This window comes from Salvelinus alpinus, chromosome 21 (assembly GCF_045679555.1).
Source record: "Salvelinus alpinus chromosome 21, SLU_Salpinus.1, whole genome shotgun sequence".
Lineage (NCBI taxonomy): Eukaryota > Metazoa > Chordata > Actinopteri > Salmoniformes > Salmonidae > Salvelinus > Salvelinus alpinus.
This window is the reverse complement of record NC_092106.1, coordinates 9,414,751-9,433,644: the sequence shown is the minus strand read 5'-3', so window position 1 is coordinate 9,433,644 and position 18,894 is coordinate 9,414,751. Positions and strand designations below refer to the sequence as shown.

The window sequence follows — 18,894 nt, the reverse complement described above, 5'->3', positions numbered from 1 at the left end:
AGACACTTTCTCTTGCAGGTGCACAGGGCAACTCGGTGTTCACCTCCGTTTGTGTGGTATAAGTCTCTGTGTCTTTGACTGAGCTTTCAGTCCTGACAGTGTTCCGTTCCGCTGAGGTATTAATATCCCTTGGAGCCCACAGTCTCACAATGTCCACCACCCTTCTCCTGAAGGGTAACCTAGGCAACATTGGTTGCTTTTTCCTCAGAGCATCCTGTTTCCTTGAGAGGTAGTACGACTGACTAGGCACAAATGAGTCAATGCTCAACTCAGTCTCTTGTCCCGTGCCAGGGACCTCATGCTCTGAAACAACCCCAAAGTAAGGTTTGATCCTGTTGTAGTGTACCACGGCATGATAAGGTCCATTACACTGTACTACTTCATACAGCACCTCTGACAGTTTCTTTGCGATTTTGAAAGGATCTTTGAGTTTCTTTATCAGTTTGGGTGACAACCCCTTTTTCCTCTGGTAGTCTCTAAGTCAAACAAATAAATTTTCCTCGTACCTCTGGGGTGTCACATTCAGATCAAAGTATTGCTTTTGTTTACCTGTGGCTTTTAGGTGATTTCTCTTTACAGCTTCCCTTACAGTGCTAAAATACCCTTGCACCTTACTGAAAAACATACTGTTTCCCTTCATTTTGTTGTGTTCCCATAACCACATCAAGCGGTAAAGTCATTTCAGTACCAAACAGCATCCTGTATGGTGTGAACACCGTGGAAGATTGAACACTACTCCTGTATTCCATCATCACATATGGGAGTATCTCATCCCAATTTCTTTGATTGTCATCAACAAAAAGTGACAGGATATTGAGTTCTGTTCATTCTTTCCACCAAACCATCTGATTGTGGGTTATACGGAGTGGTTCGTGTTTGGTTCATTTGTAAAAGATTGCACATCCCTCTAAAAAGAGTACATTCAAAAATGCTCCCATTGTCGCTATGGATAGAGAGGAACGCCTAGCTTCAACACAAATTCCTCTACCAGTTTCTTGGCCACTGTTACTGCATCCGGATTGGGTATGGCATATGCCTCTGACCACTGAGTAAAGTAATCTGACACAACCATAATGTGTTTGTTACCTCGTTCCGTCTCTGTAAACGGACCCATTAAGTCTACAGCTATCCTCTCAAAAGGGCGGCCTGTGACAGATCTTGTCATACCATCCTGGCCAATAAAATCTTGCTCTAATTTTACTGGCGAGTTTTTCAACTCCTAAATGGTCTCCTGTTCTATCATTGTGGATATAGCTACAGTTGAAGTCGGAAGTTTACATACACCTTTGCCAAATACATTTAAAATTCGTTTTTCACAATTCCTGACATTTAATCCAAGTTAAAAAAAATCCCTGTTTTAGGCTCACCATTTTATTTTAAGAATGTGAAATGTCAGAATAATAGTAGAGAGAATGATTTATTTCAGCTTTTATTTCTTTCATCACATTCCCAGTGGGTCAGAAGTTTACATACACTCAATTAGTATTTGGTAACATTGCCTTTGAATTGTTTAACTTGGGTCAAACATTTTGGGTAGCCTTCCATAAATTTCCCACAATAAATTGGGTGAATTTTGGCCCATTCCTCCTGACAGAGCTGGTGTAACTGAGTCAGGTTTGTAGGCCTCCTTGCTCGCACACGCTTTTTCAATTCTGCCCACAAATGTTCTATGGCATTGAGGTCAGGGCTTTGTGATGGCCACTCCAATACCTTAACTTTGTTGTCCTTAAGCCATTTTGCCACAACATTGGAAGTATGCTTGGGGTCATTGTCCATTTGGAAGACCCATTTGCGACCAAGCTTTAACTTCCTGACTGATGTCTTGAGATGTTGCTTCAATATATCCACCTCATTTTCCCTCTTCATGATGCCATCTATTTTGTGAAGTGCACCAGTCCCTCCTGCAGCAAAGCACCCCGACAACATGATGCTGCCACCCTCGTGCTTCACAGTTGGGATGGAGTTCTTCGGCTTGCAAGCCTCCTCCTTTTTCCTCCAAACATAACGATGGTCATTATGGCCAAACCGTTCTATTTTTGTTTCATCAGACCAGAGGACATTTCTCCAAAAAGTATGATCTTTGTCCCCATGTGCAGTTGCAAACCGTAGTCTGGCTTTTTTATGGCGGTTTTGGAGCAGAGGCTTCTTCCTTGCTGAGCGTCCTTTCAGGTTATGTCGATATAGGACTCGTTTTACTGTGGATATAGATACTTTTGAACCTGTTTCATCCAGAATCTTCACAAGATTATCTAAGATGTGCAGACGTGGTTTGTCGTCCTCTCGTTTACTTTTTGTATTTTTCGTCTTTTTTGTATATATTTCAATTTATTTTTCAATCTCTTTTCCATTTTAAAATTAAATATACCTTCCGGTAACCCGCCTCACTCAATGTGACACGGATCCACAATTTTTTTTAGACCTTATAGCCAAAACGTTCACCAGAAGCTAGCCATCAGACACTAACCAGCTAATTTGCTACTAGCTATTTAGTCAATGTTAGCCACTGCTAGCGACCTTTACCCTCTGCACAGGCACCAGGCGTTTTTTAGCCTGTATAATACCTGCCAGCCTCGGACTGTTTTACTCCACTACAATGCCGGCTTCCTGCCGTAAACCCTGGACCATTACTCCTGATCATCACAGCTAGCTAGCTGCCACCGAGTGACCCAGCCCCGATGCTAGCCCTGAGCCAGGCGCATCTCCCGGCTAGCAAATGAAATTACTACAACTACAATACCTCTTTCGCCATCTGGCACAGTCCCTTCGTCGACACGGCGACCCGCCGTACCACCACGACTGGTCCGCAGACGTAATTCCATCCGCTGTGCCCTCAACCGGCCTTTGCCGGACGTCGGAGTAGACGCTTCTACCTACCCCGGCCTGCTAACTCTAATCGCCGTGTCTCCCGCATGCTAGCGTAGCAACGACTACCCCGCAGCTTCCTTGATCCATCTATTGCTGTTCACTGGACCCTATGATCACTTGGCTACATAGCTGATGCCTGCTGGACTGTTCATTTATCACGGTACTCCACTTTGTTTATGTTTGTTTCTGTCGGCCCTAGACCTGAACTCAGGCCCTGTGTGTAGTTAACTGACCCTCTCTGCCCAGTCATCGCCATTTTACCTGTTGTTGTTGTCTTAGCTGATTAGCTGTTGTTGTCTTACCCGTTGTTGTCTTAGCTATCTCTCCCAATCAACACCTGTGATTGCTTTATGCCTCGCTTTGTCTCTCTCAAATGTCAATATGCCTTGTATACTGTTGTTTAGGATAGTTATCATTGTTTTAGTTTACTGCGGCGCCCCTAGTTCCACTGTACATGTCTCAGATACCTCCTTTGTCCCACCTCCCACACATGCGGTGACCTCACCCAGTATAACCAGTGTGTCCAGAGATGCAACCTCTCTTATCATCACTCAGTGCCTGGGCTTACCTCCACTGTGCCCGCACCCCACCATACCCCACCTTTTGTTTTCTGTACCCAATGCACTAGACGACCAGTTTTGCTAGCCTTTAGCCGTACCCTCATCCAACTCCTCCACTGTTCCTCAGGTGATGTGGAGGTTAACCCAGGCCCTGCGTGTCCCCAGGCACTCTCATTTGTTGACTTCTGTAATCGAAAAAGCCTTGGTTTCATGCATGTTAACATCAGAAGCCTCCTCCCTAAGTTTGTTTTATTCACTGCTTTAGCACACTCCGCCAACCCTGATGTCCTTGCCGTGTCTGAATCCTGGCTTAGGAAGGCCACCAAAAATTCTGAGATTTCCATACCCAACTACAACATTTTCTGTCAAGACAGAACTGCCAAAGGGGGAGGAGTTGCAATCTACTGCAGAGATAGCTTGCAAAGTTCTGTCATACATTCCAGGTCTATACCCAAACAGTTCGAGCTTCTAATTAAAAAAATTAATCTCTCCAGAAATAAGTCTCTCACTGTTGCCTCCTGTTATAGACCCCCCTCAGCTCCCAGCTGTGCCCTGGACACCATATGTGAATTGATTGCCCCCATCTATCTTCAGAGTTCGTTCTGTTAGGTGACCTAAACTGGGATATGCTTAACACCCCAGCAGTCCTACAATCTAAGCTAGATGCCCTCAATCTCACACAAATGATCAAGGAAACCATCAGGTACAACCCTAAATCCGTTAACATGGGCACCCTCATAGATATTATCCTGACCAACTTGCCCTCCAAATACACCTCTGCTGTTTTCAATCAGGATCTCAGCGATCACTGCCTCATTGCCTGCATCCGCTATGGGTCCGTGGTCAAACGACTACCCCTCATCACTGTCAAACACTCCCTAAAAAACTTCTGTGAGCAGGCCTTTCTAATCGACATGGCCCGGGTATCCTGGAAGGATATTGACCTCATCCCGTCGGTCGAGGATGCCTGGTCGTTCTTTAAAAGTAATTTCCTCACCATCTTAAATAAGCATGCCCCTTTCAAAAAAATTTGAACTAAGAACAGATATAGCCCTTGGTTCACTCCAGACCTGACTGCCCTTGACCAACACAAAAACATCCTGTGGCGGACTGCAATAGCATCGAATAGTCCTCGCGATATGCAACTGTTCAGGGAAGTCAGGAACCAATCCACATAGTCAGTCAGCAAAGCAAAGGCTAGCTTTTTCAAACAGAAATTTGCATCCTGTAGCTCTAACTCCCAAAAGTTTTGGGACACTGTAAAGTCCATGGAGAACAAGAGCACCTCCTCCCAGCTGCCCACTGCACTAAGGCTAGGTAACACGGTCACCACCGATAAATCCATGATAATCGAAAATTTCAATAAGCATTTCTCTACGGCTGGCCATGCTTTCCTCCTGGCTACCCCAACCCCGGCCAACAGCTCTGTACCCCCCGCAGCTACTTGCCCGAGCCTCCCCAGCTTATCCTTCACCCAAATCCACATAGCAGATGTTCTGAAAGAGCTGCTAAACCTGGACCCGTACAAATCAGCTGGGCTGGACAATCTAGACCCTCTCTTTCTAAAATTATCCACCGCCATTGTTGCAACCCCTATTACCAATCTGTTCAACCTCTCTTTCGTATCGTCCGAGATCCCTAAAGATTGGAAAGCTGCCGCGGTCATCCCCCTCTTCAAAGGGGGTGACACTCTAGACCCAAACTGTTATAGACCTATATCCATCCTGCCTTGCCTTTCTAAAGTCTTTGAAAGCCAATAAACAGATCACTGACCATTTCGAATCCCACCGTACCTTCTCTGCTGTGCAATCCGGTTTCCGAGCTGGTCATGGGTGCACCTCAGCCACACTCAAGGTACTAAATGATATCATAACCGCCATCGATAAAAGACAGTACTGTGCAGCCGTCTTCATCGACCTGGCCAAGGCTTTCGACTCTGTCAATCACTGTATTCTTATCGGCAGACTCAATAGCCTTGGTTTCTCAAATGACTGCCTCGCCTGGTTCACCAACTAATTCGCAGACAGAATTCAGTGTGTCAAATTGGACCTCTGGCAGTCTCTATGGGGGTACCACAGGGTTCAATTCTTGAGCCGACTCTTTTCTCTGTATACATCAACGTGGGTGATTGTGGGTGATTCCCCGATTCACCTCTACGCAGACGACACAATTCTGTATACATCTGGCCCTTTGTGCACTGTTAACTAACCTCCAAAGGAGCTTCAATGCCATACAACACTCCTTCCGTGGCCTCCAACTGCTCTTAAACGCTAGTAAAACCAAATGCATGCTTTTCAACCGTTCGCTACCCGTGCCCGTCCGACTAGCATCACTACTCTGGATGGTTCTGATCTAGAATACGTGGACAACTACAAATACATAGGTGTCAAATCAAATCTAGAATCGGCTTTCTATTTCGCAACAAAGCCTCCTTCACTCACGCCACCAAACTTACCCTAGTAAAACTGATTATCCTACCGATCCTCGACTTCGGCTTCTACAAAATAGCTTCCAATATTCTACTCAGCAAACTGGATGCAGTCTATCATAGTGCCATTCGTTTTGTTACCAAAGCCCCTTATACCACCCACCACTGCGACCTGTATGCTCTAGTGGCTGGCCCTTGCTTCATATTCGTCGCCAGACCCACTGGCTCCAGGTCATCTATACGTCTATGCTAGGTAAAGCTCCGCCGTATCTCAGCTCACTGGTCACGATAACAACACCCACCCATAGCACGCGCTCCAGCAGGTATATCTCACTGGTCATCCCCAAAGCCAACACCTCCTTTGGCCGCCTTTCCTTCCAGTTCTCTGCTGCCAGTGTCTGGAACGAATTGCAAAAATTGCTGAAGCTGGAGACTTACATTTCCCTCACTAACTTTAAACATCAGCTATCTGAGCAGCTAACCGATCGCTGCAGCTGTACATAGTCCATCTCTAAATAGCCCACCCAATCTACCTACCTCATCCCCATATTGTTTTTATTTACTTTTCTGCTCTTTTGCACACCAGTTTCACTACTTGCACATCATCATCTGCTCATCATCATCTGCTCATCCATCACTCCAGTGTTAATCTGCTAAATTGTAATTACTTTGCTACTATGGCCTATTTATTGCCTTATCTCCTCACGCCATTTGCACACACTGTATATAGACTTTATTTTTTTCTATTGTGTTATTGACTGTACGCTTGTTTATTCCATGTGTAACTCTGTGCTGTTGTTTGTGTCGCATTGCTTTGCTTTATCTTGGCCAGGTCGCAGTTGTAAATGAGAACTTGTTCTCAACTAGCTAACCTGGTTAAATAAAGGTGAAATAAATTTTAAAAAAGGTCCTTTGCTGTTGTTCTGGGATTGATTTGCACTTTTCACACCGAAGTGCGTTCATCTCTAGGAGACAGAACGCTCCTCCTTCCTGGGCGGTATGACGGCTGCGTGATCCCATGGTGTTTATACTTGCGTACTATTGTTTGTACAGATGAACGTGGTACCTTCAGGCATTAGGATATTTCTCCCAAGGATGAACCAAACTTGTGTATGTCTACAATTTTGTTTCTGAGGTCTTGGCTGATTTATTTAGATTTTCCCATGATGTTAAGCAAAGAGGCACTGCGTTTGAAGGTAGGCCTTGAAATACATCCACAGGTACACCTCCAATTGACTCAAATTATGTCAATTAGCCTATCAGAAGCTTCTAAAGCCATGACATAATTTTCAGGCATTTTCCAAGCTGTTTAAAGGCACAGTCAACTTAGTGTATGTACTGGAATTGTGATACAGTGAAATAATCTGTAAACAATTGTTGGAAAAATTACTTGTGTCATGCACAAAGTAGATGTCCTAACCGACTTGCCAAAACTAGTTTGTTAACAAGAAATTTGTGGAGTGGTTGAAAAACAAGTTTTTAATGACTCCAACCTAAGTGTATGTAAACTTCCGAACTTCCTGATGGCAACTGTAAGTATCTCATATACGAGCTCATCTGGTACAACCCCTCTCCAGATGGTGTCATCTGTCTCATAGTTTTGACTCTTAAGGCATAACACCTTATTCTTCACATGTAATGCCCCCCACACTTGTTTGAAAAGCCTAAACTTTGGCTCCGATTGCAACTCCACAGGGAGCTCTGCTCTACCCTCTTTTTTCCATGTCTTTAACTGGGTGACCACTGGGTCACTATCCTGTGCTTCCAAAAGGAAAGCTGCATTTTTGAGTACTGCCTGGCTTGTTTGAGCTCCAGCTACAGGCTCAATAGTGACATCCTGAGGCTTGTTTACGATGGCTCTCAGATTGACAGTGGCCTCCTGTGAGACAGCTGTGTCCACACTCTGGCTGTGTGTGTCGGCGTGACACACCATCAGCATTACTGTGGAGTCTTCCTGGCCTGTGGACAATATCATAGTCAAACTGATCCAGTTTCTCTAACCATCTAGCCAACTGTCCCTAGCCAACCTCAGTGAGCTGTGATCAGTTCTCAGTAGAAATTTCCTCTCCAGAAAAAAGTGTTGGAAACACTACCACAGCAAGAAGCTCCTTCTTCGTACTTGAATAATTCATCTTCTGTTTTGACAGTGCCCGACTGGCATATGCTACTACTCTCTCTCTCTACCCCTGACTGTCTCTGTTTTCATGGGGTCAGTGGACACTCCCTCAGCCCAAGATGATGTGTCCCAGGTAGCTCACCTGCGACCTGAACATGTGGCACTTAGATGGCTTCACCTTTAAGTCCTGCCTGCTCCAATCTGCTGAAAACCTCGTCTAAACGCTTCACATGCTCTTGGAATGTACAACCAAACACTGATGTCATCTAAGTACACCAAACATGTTGTCCACCCTAAATCAGCCAAAACCAGGTCCATGAGACGCTGGAAGCTGCTTGGAGCATTTGTCAACCCAAACCCCATGACCTGGAATTCGAAAAGCCCTCACTGGCATCTCGACTTGCCAGTACCCATACAAACACACACACGTACACACGAGCGTACTTGTGAACTGATGAGAATGATTTACATTATTGGTCCCTCGCCACCATGACAGTGTCATTATCTCTCCTATTGTGGGTACTAACAGGAGCCGTAACGCTTACCACTTTTGATTATGGCTTGCTGACTACGTGTTTTGTGACCCAGTTATTCTGCTGAATATCAGAAGGATCGTCCCCATTGAACTGCATCCTTCCTTTCACAACAAAGACTAGCATGGTATCTTTCATGGTCGTAATTACTGTTCAAAACCACTGAATATTATACTGCTAGTGATTGGTGTAGTTTCCATAAGAATTGTGACTAATTGGACCAATCATGACAGGTGGATTAGAAAGGGCTGTCCCTTGTGTCCGTCTGTATTTCTGTTCAAGAAGGATGACCTTGGAATGTGGTTAAAAAGTAAACACTTTCGTATCAAATATGTATTTATACTCTTGTGTAAAGCATACACTATGAGTAAAAACATAAGAGTGTGAGAAAGACCATTGGTCAGACCGGAATGTTCTAAGAATAAATAATAATGGCTTCAACATGAAAACAAGCAGAGAGGTGAGGAGTATTGGAAGTTCAAGGTTAGAGTACATACCAGAAACAATAGGTACAGAAAGCTGATATAGAGTAACTTGAAAAATTAATGGATCTGACCATTCCATCCAAGTGCATAAACATCAACTGTATGTGAACAACTAACTGGGTTGGAAAACTGAAACAAATTAAAATTGGCAATACACACTATCTCACACACTCTCCTTTCTTCTGTTTTAGATGGGCAGTGCCGAAGAGGCCTGAGTTAACAGATCGCCTGCTGCTGCTGTGTGCGTGGCATGGATCGTCAGTGACAATCTTGGAGGAAGGGTGTGTTGTTTGGCCTTTGAAGAGCTCTCATCCAGCAGAAGAGCTCTCATCCCCCTACACCCCATCAACCTCCCCACCTCCCTCTCCACAGCTAGCGACAGACCTTGGACAATAATCTCTCCAAGATTTATGATGTCCTTGTGCCGGAGTGGAGGCCTGGCTCTTTGTTCATAAGAAGGGTTTTATATCACCACTTTTTTTTTCTCTCATCTTCTTCCTCAATTGAAAAAGGAGTGGGACCAGCCGTGAAATGGGAAACGTCTGTTTGACATGTGAAGCCCATCTGGAGAGAAAGTGTGTTTTCAGGCCTGGATATAAGGAATTACTAAACAAAAAGGAAACGTCACTGTACGGAATGTCGTTTTCCCTCTTTCCTTCTCATTAACAACAACATGTCGGATTGTTCTGGCCCTTTAAACGCTTAGTCACAAAATAAACGATGCACCTACAGAATATGAGGACAATGTGCAACATTTCCTTCTGTAATGTGGACTCGAAGATCGACCAGTACTTCCAGCCTACGCTGTACATCATTGTCATCGTCCTGGGCCTGCCCACCAACTGCATGGCTCTGTGGGCAGCTTACTTGCAGGTGAAGCAGAAAAACGAGCTGGGCATCTACTTGATCAACCTCTCCTTGGCTGACCTCCTCTACATCGGCACCCTGCCCCTATGGATCGACTACTTCCTCCAGCACGACGACTGGATTCATGGCCAGAATTCCTGCAAGCTCTTCGGCTTCATCTTCTACACCAACATCTACGTCAGCATCGCCTTCCTCTGCTGCATTTCCATCGACCGATACCTGGCCGTGGCCTACCCGCTCAAGTTCGCCAAGGTCCGGCGGGTGAAAACTGCCGTGCTGGTCAGTTCCGTGGTGTGGACCATTGAGATAGTGGCCAACTCTGCGCCACTCTTCCACGACGAGCTCTTCCAGGACCGTTTCAACCACACCTTCTGCTTCGAGAAGTACCCCATGCAAGACTGGGTGGCGGGCATGAACCTTTACCGGACCTTTCTGGGTTTCCTGGTGCCCTGGCTGATCATGCTGGGTGCGTACCGGGGCATTCTGCGGGCGGTGCGTGGCAATGTGTCCACGGAGTGTCACGAGAAGGCGAAGATCAAGCGCCTAGCGCTGAGTCTAATCCTGATCGTATTGCTGTGTTTCGGGCCATACCACGTGCTCCTGCTGTGTCGCAGCATCCTCTTCCTCCAGAAGCCCTGCGACTGTGGCGCAGAGGAGGACCTGTTTGCAGCCTACCACGTGGCGCTGGCGCTCACCAGCCTGAACTGTGTGGCTGACCCCATCCTCTACTGTTTTGTTAACGAGGGCGCACGACATGACGTCGGTCACGCACTCACCACCCTGCTTGGCGTCTTCAAGCGGAACTCGCCCGCGCCAGCTGACGCACTGGCAGCTGGATCTTTCACCTTGGAGACACCACTGTCCACCAAAAAGCAGCTGGGCCTGTACAGCGAGGTCAAGGCCAGCACCTACAAGACAGAGCTGGTGGCCCTCAAAGAGGAGTGTCTTCAGATGACCATACTCAGTGTTAAGAAATGAACAGCCATCCTGATCCGCCATGAGAACACCCAAGACTATGGGGAAGTGGGTCAGTTTATGTTGCATAGAAAATGGGAGATGTTTTATTATGTGTAATGTTTTAGCTGTTTTTTAGTTTTGGGGATGACACCTCATATTATGTACCTCATATGGTAAACTGTGATTGAAATGTGTTTGATATAGACGAAAATAATCAAATCAAGATGGACCATGGGTACATTGTGACAACCGTAAGAAAGACTATAGTAAGTTCAGTGGCATAGATGTGATGCAATGTGAAACAAAGGATGTTTGCCATCAAACAGTTTCTTTCTCCTCGTGATCTATAGCAGGTATGTGTTCTGGTTGGGACAAGGTTATCTAACAATGGATTCGACATGTTTACATTTCTCTTTCAATGAGCTCCAGATGCCTTGTAACAGCTCCAAAAATCCCAAATGTGTTCTGTCAGCCGGAGAGTGAAGCACAATACTACTTGTTTTTGTTCGACAATTTCACTGGGAAATAAATTATATCATTGTTTCAATTGTGTTGTGTCTACTGTAACAGTACTTTGAACAAATATGTCAGGAAACCGAAGACAGGGGGTCAACTTTATGGTTGATGTGTTGCCGTAAAAGCATTAGTGTGTTGACCATGGGCCTGATAACAGTGTTGTGTCCTTCTTCAATGTTGATGGTCATACTCTTGAAACTACTGTATATTTTCTTGCAGTTGGTGCCTATTTGAATAGATAGAATAACAAACACTTATGATTATTGTCCCCATCAACATTTCTTGGGTCTTGTCTGTCATATCCGAAAATCAGACATAAAACTCCAAATGACTTTCACACCGCTTATCACACCATTCACTGATGTGATAATGAGGATGATGGGTAATTCCACTGGGGGGGGAAAGTGTTTTCCCTCCGCCCTGTGGCTGACGGACCACGATGTTGATGGTGTGTCGATGGGACTGTCACATTGTTCCATGCAGAGGGTGGTAGTTCTTGAGATGTCAGGGAGACAACTCCTCCCAATGCAAACAGTGCAGTGTGAACCAGGTCCACACTACATCGGCATTGCAAGTCCTGCATGATGTGCCTATTTAAAGTAAGCAGGGCAAGGCAGCTATCACCCTCATCACCACCACTTACCTGCTAATGAGCCAGTGAGATTCCTAATCAGATGTGATCACAGCTCTGCCTGTAAAATGTTTCCCAGATCAGATTGGGACCATCTGCAGCCTCTCGCTCTTCCTCCATGGTTTAAGGCTGTTGCTCAATGACATGGAAATGATCAAGGTCAATAGTTCAAATACAATGGGCTTCTTATCTCCGAGAGGCAGGTTATGTTTTCATTGATATTAAGGGGTTTAAAGCGAGCCTCGTGACCTACTTTGTTATGACAATATGGAAATACGAATGAGTATTGAAATTAGATGAAGCTATTTCTTCAAATGGATTCTGAATCACCTAATTGTGGCAGCTTCAGGAGGAGGCATAAACAAGTGACATACACTAGGTTTGCCTGGAGTCTGTACAAAATGTTATTTCTGAAGGATATCTTGTCACAGGAATACTCGGGGAAAGAACGACCAGTGAAATATCACAGCCCTAGCCCACTGATGTTTGTTGTTGTTGGCGTAGGCCTCTTAATCAGATATAATAATGGCCATGCTGTAACCAAAACAGTCATTTCTCTATTATTACGCTTGTGTAATCTTAGCATGACAGCCCACCCTTTGCTTTAGTGAGCACCGCTTAGAATCCGCGGAACAAATCGCACTGCATCTTACCACAAACAGGTCTCTCCAATGCGTGCTGCCAACATACAGATAAAACACAAACTGCAGAAACAAGGTTTTCCCTTGCTAACTCATTGGCATCATAAACCCATGTTCATTCTGAACTGAAATTTCATCTGACGTTTCCCACAAACCAAATCACTGGCTTGACACTGACACAAAATAAGAGAAACTATCTAGAGGCATTTCGTTTGATTGATATCCTCAGTGATAAGACAAGGTGTTAGTGTGCCCCAGTTGTCCTATATCAATCAGGAATAACAAACACTGTGACTAATGACCTTTGTCGTGTATTACTACTGTACGTTTGGATTGTCATGCAAATGATCATTGGCATACTATATTACTCTCTGATGAACCCAAGCTTGAAATTACTGTAAGCTTTTACCCAACTGAACCCATTAATTTGTATGGTACAGTAAGACGGTTTATTCTATCACAATGATACACAATGAATACATTGAAAGCGTGACGTGTGATATTGTGAATTTTCAGGCAGAGCTACAGATAACCTCTTATGTAATTACTATCTCATTGTGCTGGCGTTTTCATTCATACAATCATCATCTTCTCTACCACAGTATTTTGTGGTATCCTCTGTAAAACAAAAGTGTGGCTTGAGTCTCACATCAATATACTCCAGGGTTTTGGTTCCTGACACGTGCTGTTGAGAGGATTCTGGCAAAAGATAACAGTGCTGTATTTATGTAAACTGTTGTTTTCAACAGATGTCCATTCTTTTCATCAAAGGTTTCATATTCTTATCCATTCTATGAAATCTGATATCCAACTAGAATACCTACTCTTTACATAACTGAAATGTGGAATAATTTTAAGTATAAAATATTCACAGTACCAGTCAAAAGTTTGGATACACCTACTCATTCCAGGGTTTTTCTTTATTTGTACTATTTTCTACATTGTAGAATAATAAAAGACATCAAAACTATGTAATAACACATATGGAATCATGTAGTAACCAAAAAAGTGTTAAATAAATCAAAATATATTTTATTTTTGAGATTCTCCACCCAATGCCTTGATGATAGCTTTGCACACTCTTGGCATTATCTCAACCAGCTTCATGCGGTAGTCACCTGGAATGTATTTCAATTAACAGATGGGCCTTGTTAAAAGTTAATTTGTGGAATTTATTTCCTTCAAAATGTTTGAGCCTATTAGTTGTGTTGTGACAAGGTAGGGGTGGTATACAGAAGATATCTATATTTGCAAAAAAAACAACTCCATATTATGGCAAGAACAGCTCAAATAAGCAAAGAGAAACGACAGTCCATCATTACTTCAAGACATGAAGGTCAGTCAATGCAGAACATTTCAAGAACTTGAAAGTTTCTTAAAGTGCAGTCACAAAAACCATCAAGCGCTATGATGAAACTGGCTCTCATGAGGACCGCCACAGGAAAGGAATACCCAAAGTTACCTCTGCTGCAGAGGATAAGTTCATTAGAGTTACCAGCCTCAGAAATTGCAGCCCAGATAAATGCTTCACAGAGTTCAAGTAACAAACACATCTCAACATCAACTGTTTAGAGGAGACTGCGTGAATCATGCCTTCATGGTCGAATTGCTGCAATGAAACCACTATTAAAGGACACCAATAAGAAAAGGAGACTTGCTTGGGCCAAGAAACACAAGCAATGGACATTAGACCGGTGGAAATCTATCCTTTGATCTGATGAGTCCAAATTTGAGATTTTTTTTGTTTGTGAGACTGTGAATGTATGTTTGGTTCCCACTGTGAAGCATGGAGGAGGATGTGTGATGGTGTAGGGGTGCTTTGCTGGTGACACTGTCTGTGATTTATTTAGAAGTCAAAGCACACTTAACCAGCATGGCTACCACAGCATTCTGCAACGATACACCATCCCATCTGGTTTGCGCTTAGTGGGACTATCATTTGTTTTTCAACAGGACAATGACCCAAAACACACCTCCAGGCTGTGTAAGGGCTATTTGACCAAGAAGGAGAGTGATGGTGTGCTGCATCAGATGACCTGGCCTCCACAATCACCCGACCTCAACCAAATTGAGATGGTTTTGGATGAGTTGGACCGCAGAGTGAAGGGAAAGCAGCCAACAAGTGCTCAGCATATGTGGGAACTCCTTCAAGACTGTTGGAAAACCATTCCTCATGAAGCTGGTTGAGAGAATGCCAAGAGTGTGCAAACCTGTCATCAAGGCAAAGGGTGGCTACTTTTAAGAATCTAAAATAGAAAATATATTTGGATTTGTTTAACACTTTTTGGTTACTACATGATTCCATATGTGTTATTTCATAGTTTTGATGTCTTCACTATTATTCTTCAATGTAGAAAATAGTAAAAAATAAAGAAAAACCTTTGAATGAGTAGGTGTGTCCAAACTTTTGACTGGTACTGTGCATATGGCAGAATATGTATTTTTCTATTTAATATGACATATGTTAGAATGGAACCTTTAGCCAGTAATATAAATTGCTTAATTATTTCTGCCTGCTTTATTGTGATCTAGTTTGGTGGTTCCTATTAAATTAGCTAAATACGCTGTATGGGCAAAATGTAATATCATTTTGTACAAATGTAGAAGAGCATTAGCAGAGACCTTGGAAGCAATATAACATCAAGACAGACTGTACACTCTTAGAAAAAAGGTTATACCTAAAACCTAAAAGGGTTTTACGCAGTGACGAACCATGGCTATTGGACGTAGGTCTTCAGTGTGGGAAAAAAATCTTCCAACACGTTGTACCAAACAAAACAAAAATCTACCCAAAGCCAGTAGGTCCCAATCATAAGAATACAAGAACAGCCATTGGCTAGGGCCTCAGAAGCTACAGTGCCTTCAAATAGTATTGACCTTATCCACATTTTGTTATGTTACAGCCTGAATTAAAACATTTATTACATTGAGATTTTGTGTCACTGGCCTACACACAATACCCCATAATGTCAAAGTGGAATTATGTTTTTAGACATTTTTGCTAATTAATAAAAAATGAAAAGCTGAAATGTCTTGAGTCAATACGTTTTCAACCCCTTTCTTATGGCAAGTCTAAATAATTTCCAGGGGAAAAGATTTGATTAAACAAGTCACATAAGTTGCATGGACTCACTCTGTGTGCAATAGTAGTGTTTAACATGATTTTTGAATGACTATCTCATCTCTGTACACCACACATACAATTATCTGTAAGATCCCTCAGTTGAGCAGTGAATTTCAAACACAGATTCAACCACAAAGACCAGGGAGGTTTTCCAATGCCTCGCAAAGAAGGGCACCTCCACAATACCACATCTGCGGAGTTGAGTGAAAACTATAGTTTTTGGAGTGAAGCTCCGACTCCTTCAAGTCACTTCTGCCCTAATATATTTGAATGACAGATACCTTTAATCTTGCTTCTGAGGGCCTAGCCAATGGCTGACTTAGCTAGCTAGATTTATCTCCCCAGAGACCATCAAAGAAAAATCCTGATTGGATCTTTTTTTTTCTCTTCAGTGTTAACCCTTTACCACCGCCATGCTCTACCAACTGAGCTACAAAGTGTAGGCTGCTCCATCTTTGTGATGGAATGATGGTGGACCACAGAGAAGAAGCAGGAAATCAGCCCTAAGGCGCATCCCACTTCCTGCTGGTATCATCGTCATGGTGATGGCTCGTGGTTCGTCACACTGTTGGGTCACCGGGGAGACGGGATTCCAGCTGGCCCCACAGTGTTGAGTCCAGTGGGACCAGGGGAGACAGAGACAGATTCAGGATGCGGTCATGTTTCCAGCATTCCCACCCCATCTGTAAACACAGTCTCCAATAACTCCGTGACTGCACCAGTGAGGGGCCTGAGAGAGAAAGAGAGAGAGAGAGATTGAGAGCGCGAGAGATAGAGAGAGGTGAATAGTGTATGATGACAAAGCGTACTAGCAACAGACCTAAATCCCCAAACAAAGAAATGGTCAGACTGTAGCTGTGTTCGAATACTCATACTAACTGCACTAACCATACTATTTGTGACGTAAATTGAGTATATAGTATGCTTATTGGTCATAGTATGGATATAGTTAAAATGCCAAAAGTTCCCGGATGTCGTACTAAATTCGCCAAAATATGAAGTATACACGCAGAGGACTTTCACGATCGTTGTTGTAAGAATCGTACCAAAATGCAGCGTGGTTTGGGTTCATCATCTTTATTACGTGAACCGGCAAAAAAACAATAAAGAACAAAACGAACGTGAAGCTATGCAGTGCTCAAGGCAACTATGCACAAACAAGATCCCACAACAAGCAGGTGGGAAAAGGCTGCCTAAATATGATCCCCAATCAGAGACAACGATAGACAGCTGCCTCTGATTGGGAACCATACCAAGCCAACCTAGAAATAAAGAAACTAGAATGCCCACCCTACTCACACCCTGACCTAACCAAAATAGAGAATAAAGGATCTCTAAGGTCAGGGCGTGACAGTACCCCCCCCCAAAGGTGCGGACTCCGGCCGCAAAACCTGACTCTATAGGGGAGGGTCCGGGTGGGCATCTAGCCTCGGAGGCGGCTCCGGTGCGGGACGTAGAGCCTGCTCCGCTCGCGGATCCGCCCGCTTCGGTGGCGACTCTGGTGCGGGGATCGTCGTAAATCCTCGCCGGAGGAACCGGACCGTGGATCATCGCCGGGGACTCCGGACCGTGGATCGTCGCCAGAGGAACCGGGCCGTGGATCGTCGCCGGTAGCTCCGGCCCGTAGATCATTGCCGGAGGAACCGGACTGTGGATCATCGCCGGGGCCTCCGGACCGTGGATCGTCGCCGGAGGAACCGGGCCGTGGATCGTCACCGGAGGAACCGGACCGTGGATCGTCGCCGGAGGCTCCGGACCGTGGATCGTCGCCGGAAGCTCCGGACTGGGAACCCTCACAGGAGGCTCTGGACTAGGAACCCTCACTGGAGGCTCCGTGCCATGTATCATCACTGGAGGCTCCGGGCCATGGATCATCACTGGAGGCTCCGGGCCATGGATCATCACTGGAGATTCCGGGCCATGGATAATCACTGGAGGCTCCGGGCCATGGATCATCACTGGAGGCTCCGGACTGGGAACCGTCGCTGGAGGCTCCGTACTGGGAACCGTCGCTGGAGGCTCCGGACTGGGAACCGTCACTGGAGGCTCCTGACTGGGAACCGTCGCTGGAGGCTCCTGACTGGGAACCGTCGCTGGAGGCTCCGGACTGCAGACCGTTGCTGGAGGCTCTGGACTGCAGACCGTCACTGGAGGCTCTGGACTGTAGACCGTCGCTGGAGGCCTGGTGCATGGAGCTGGCACAGGGCGTACCGGGCTGTGGAGGCGCACTGGAGGTCTGGAGCGTAGAGCTGGCACAATGTGTCCTGGACAGATAACAACCTTCGCACGGCAAGTGTGGGGGGCTGGCACATGACTCACTGGGCTGTGGAGGTGCACTGGAGACACGGTGCGTAGAACCGGAACATGACATACTGGGCCGTGGAGGCGCACTGGAGGTCTGGAGTATAGAGCTGGCACAACGTGTCCTGGACAGATGACAACCTTCGCACGGCAAGTGCGGGGAGCTGGCACAGGACGCACTGGGCTGTAGAGGCGCACTGGAGACACGGTGCGTAGAACCGGCACACATTGTACCGGAACGATGACACGCTCCTCAAACCGAGTGCGGAGAGCTGGCACAGGACGTATTGGGCTGTGGAGGCGCACTGGAGACCTGGTGCGTGGAGCCGGCACAGATGGTACCGGACAGATGACACGCTCGTCAGGACGAATACGGGGAGCTGACACAGGTGGCATCGGACGGCTAACACGCTCCTCAGGGTGAATGTCTTGCCTCCCCAGCCAAACCAACAGCTCTTCCCGTTCACTCTCTTCACATTTCGCCAACCACTCCTCGAGGGTCTCTATCTCACCCCTCCGTTCACTCTCTCTCAATCTATCCAACGCTTCCTCCATGGTCTCTAACTCACCCCTCAGCGTCGCCGACCTCCCCGTGTGCCCCCCCCCCCAAAAAATGTGAGGCTGCTTCTTGGGCTTACGTCGTGTCCAGAATGTCGCTTTCCCTCCTTCGCTGCTTCTCTTGCTTCCATGGCAGGCTTTTGTCTCCTGCCATTATTTCGTCCCAAGTCCAGGATGTCCTCCACTCCTGGCTTTCCTCCCAGGCCCACGATCCCTGCTCCTCCTGGGCACGCTGCTTGATCCGTTGGTGGTGGGATCTTCTGTCACAATCGTTGTTGTAAGAATCGGATCAAAATGCAGCGTGGTTTGGGT

The 18,894-nt window shown here is 45.5% G+C and overlaps 1 protein-coding gene across 5 annotated transcripts in view; it reads left to right on the top strand.

Annotated features, from left to right (window-relative positions):
- LOC139547760 (G-protein coupled receptor 4-like) overlaps positions 1-11,358 on the top strand; it is a 48,007-nt gene extending 36,649 nt beyond the window's left edge. For all 5 annotated transcript variants that reach the window (XM_071356815.1, XM_071356818.1, XM_071356816.1 and 2 more), the window contains one exon: positions 9,179-11,358. In XM_071356815.1, coding sequence (XP_071212916.1) covers positions 9,708-10,832 — 1,125 coding nt within the window. In that variant the 5' untranslated portion in view covers positions 9,179-9,707 and the 3' untranslated portion in view covers positions 10,833-11,358. The remainder of the gene's footprint in view (positions 1-9,178) is intronic.
- Positions 11,359-18,894: the final 7,536 nt, after the last annotated feature.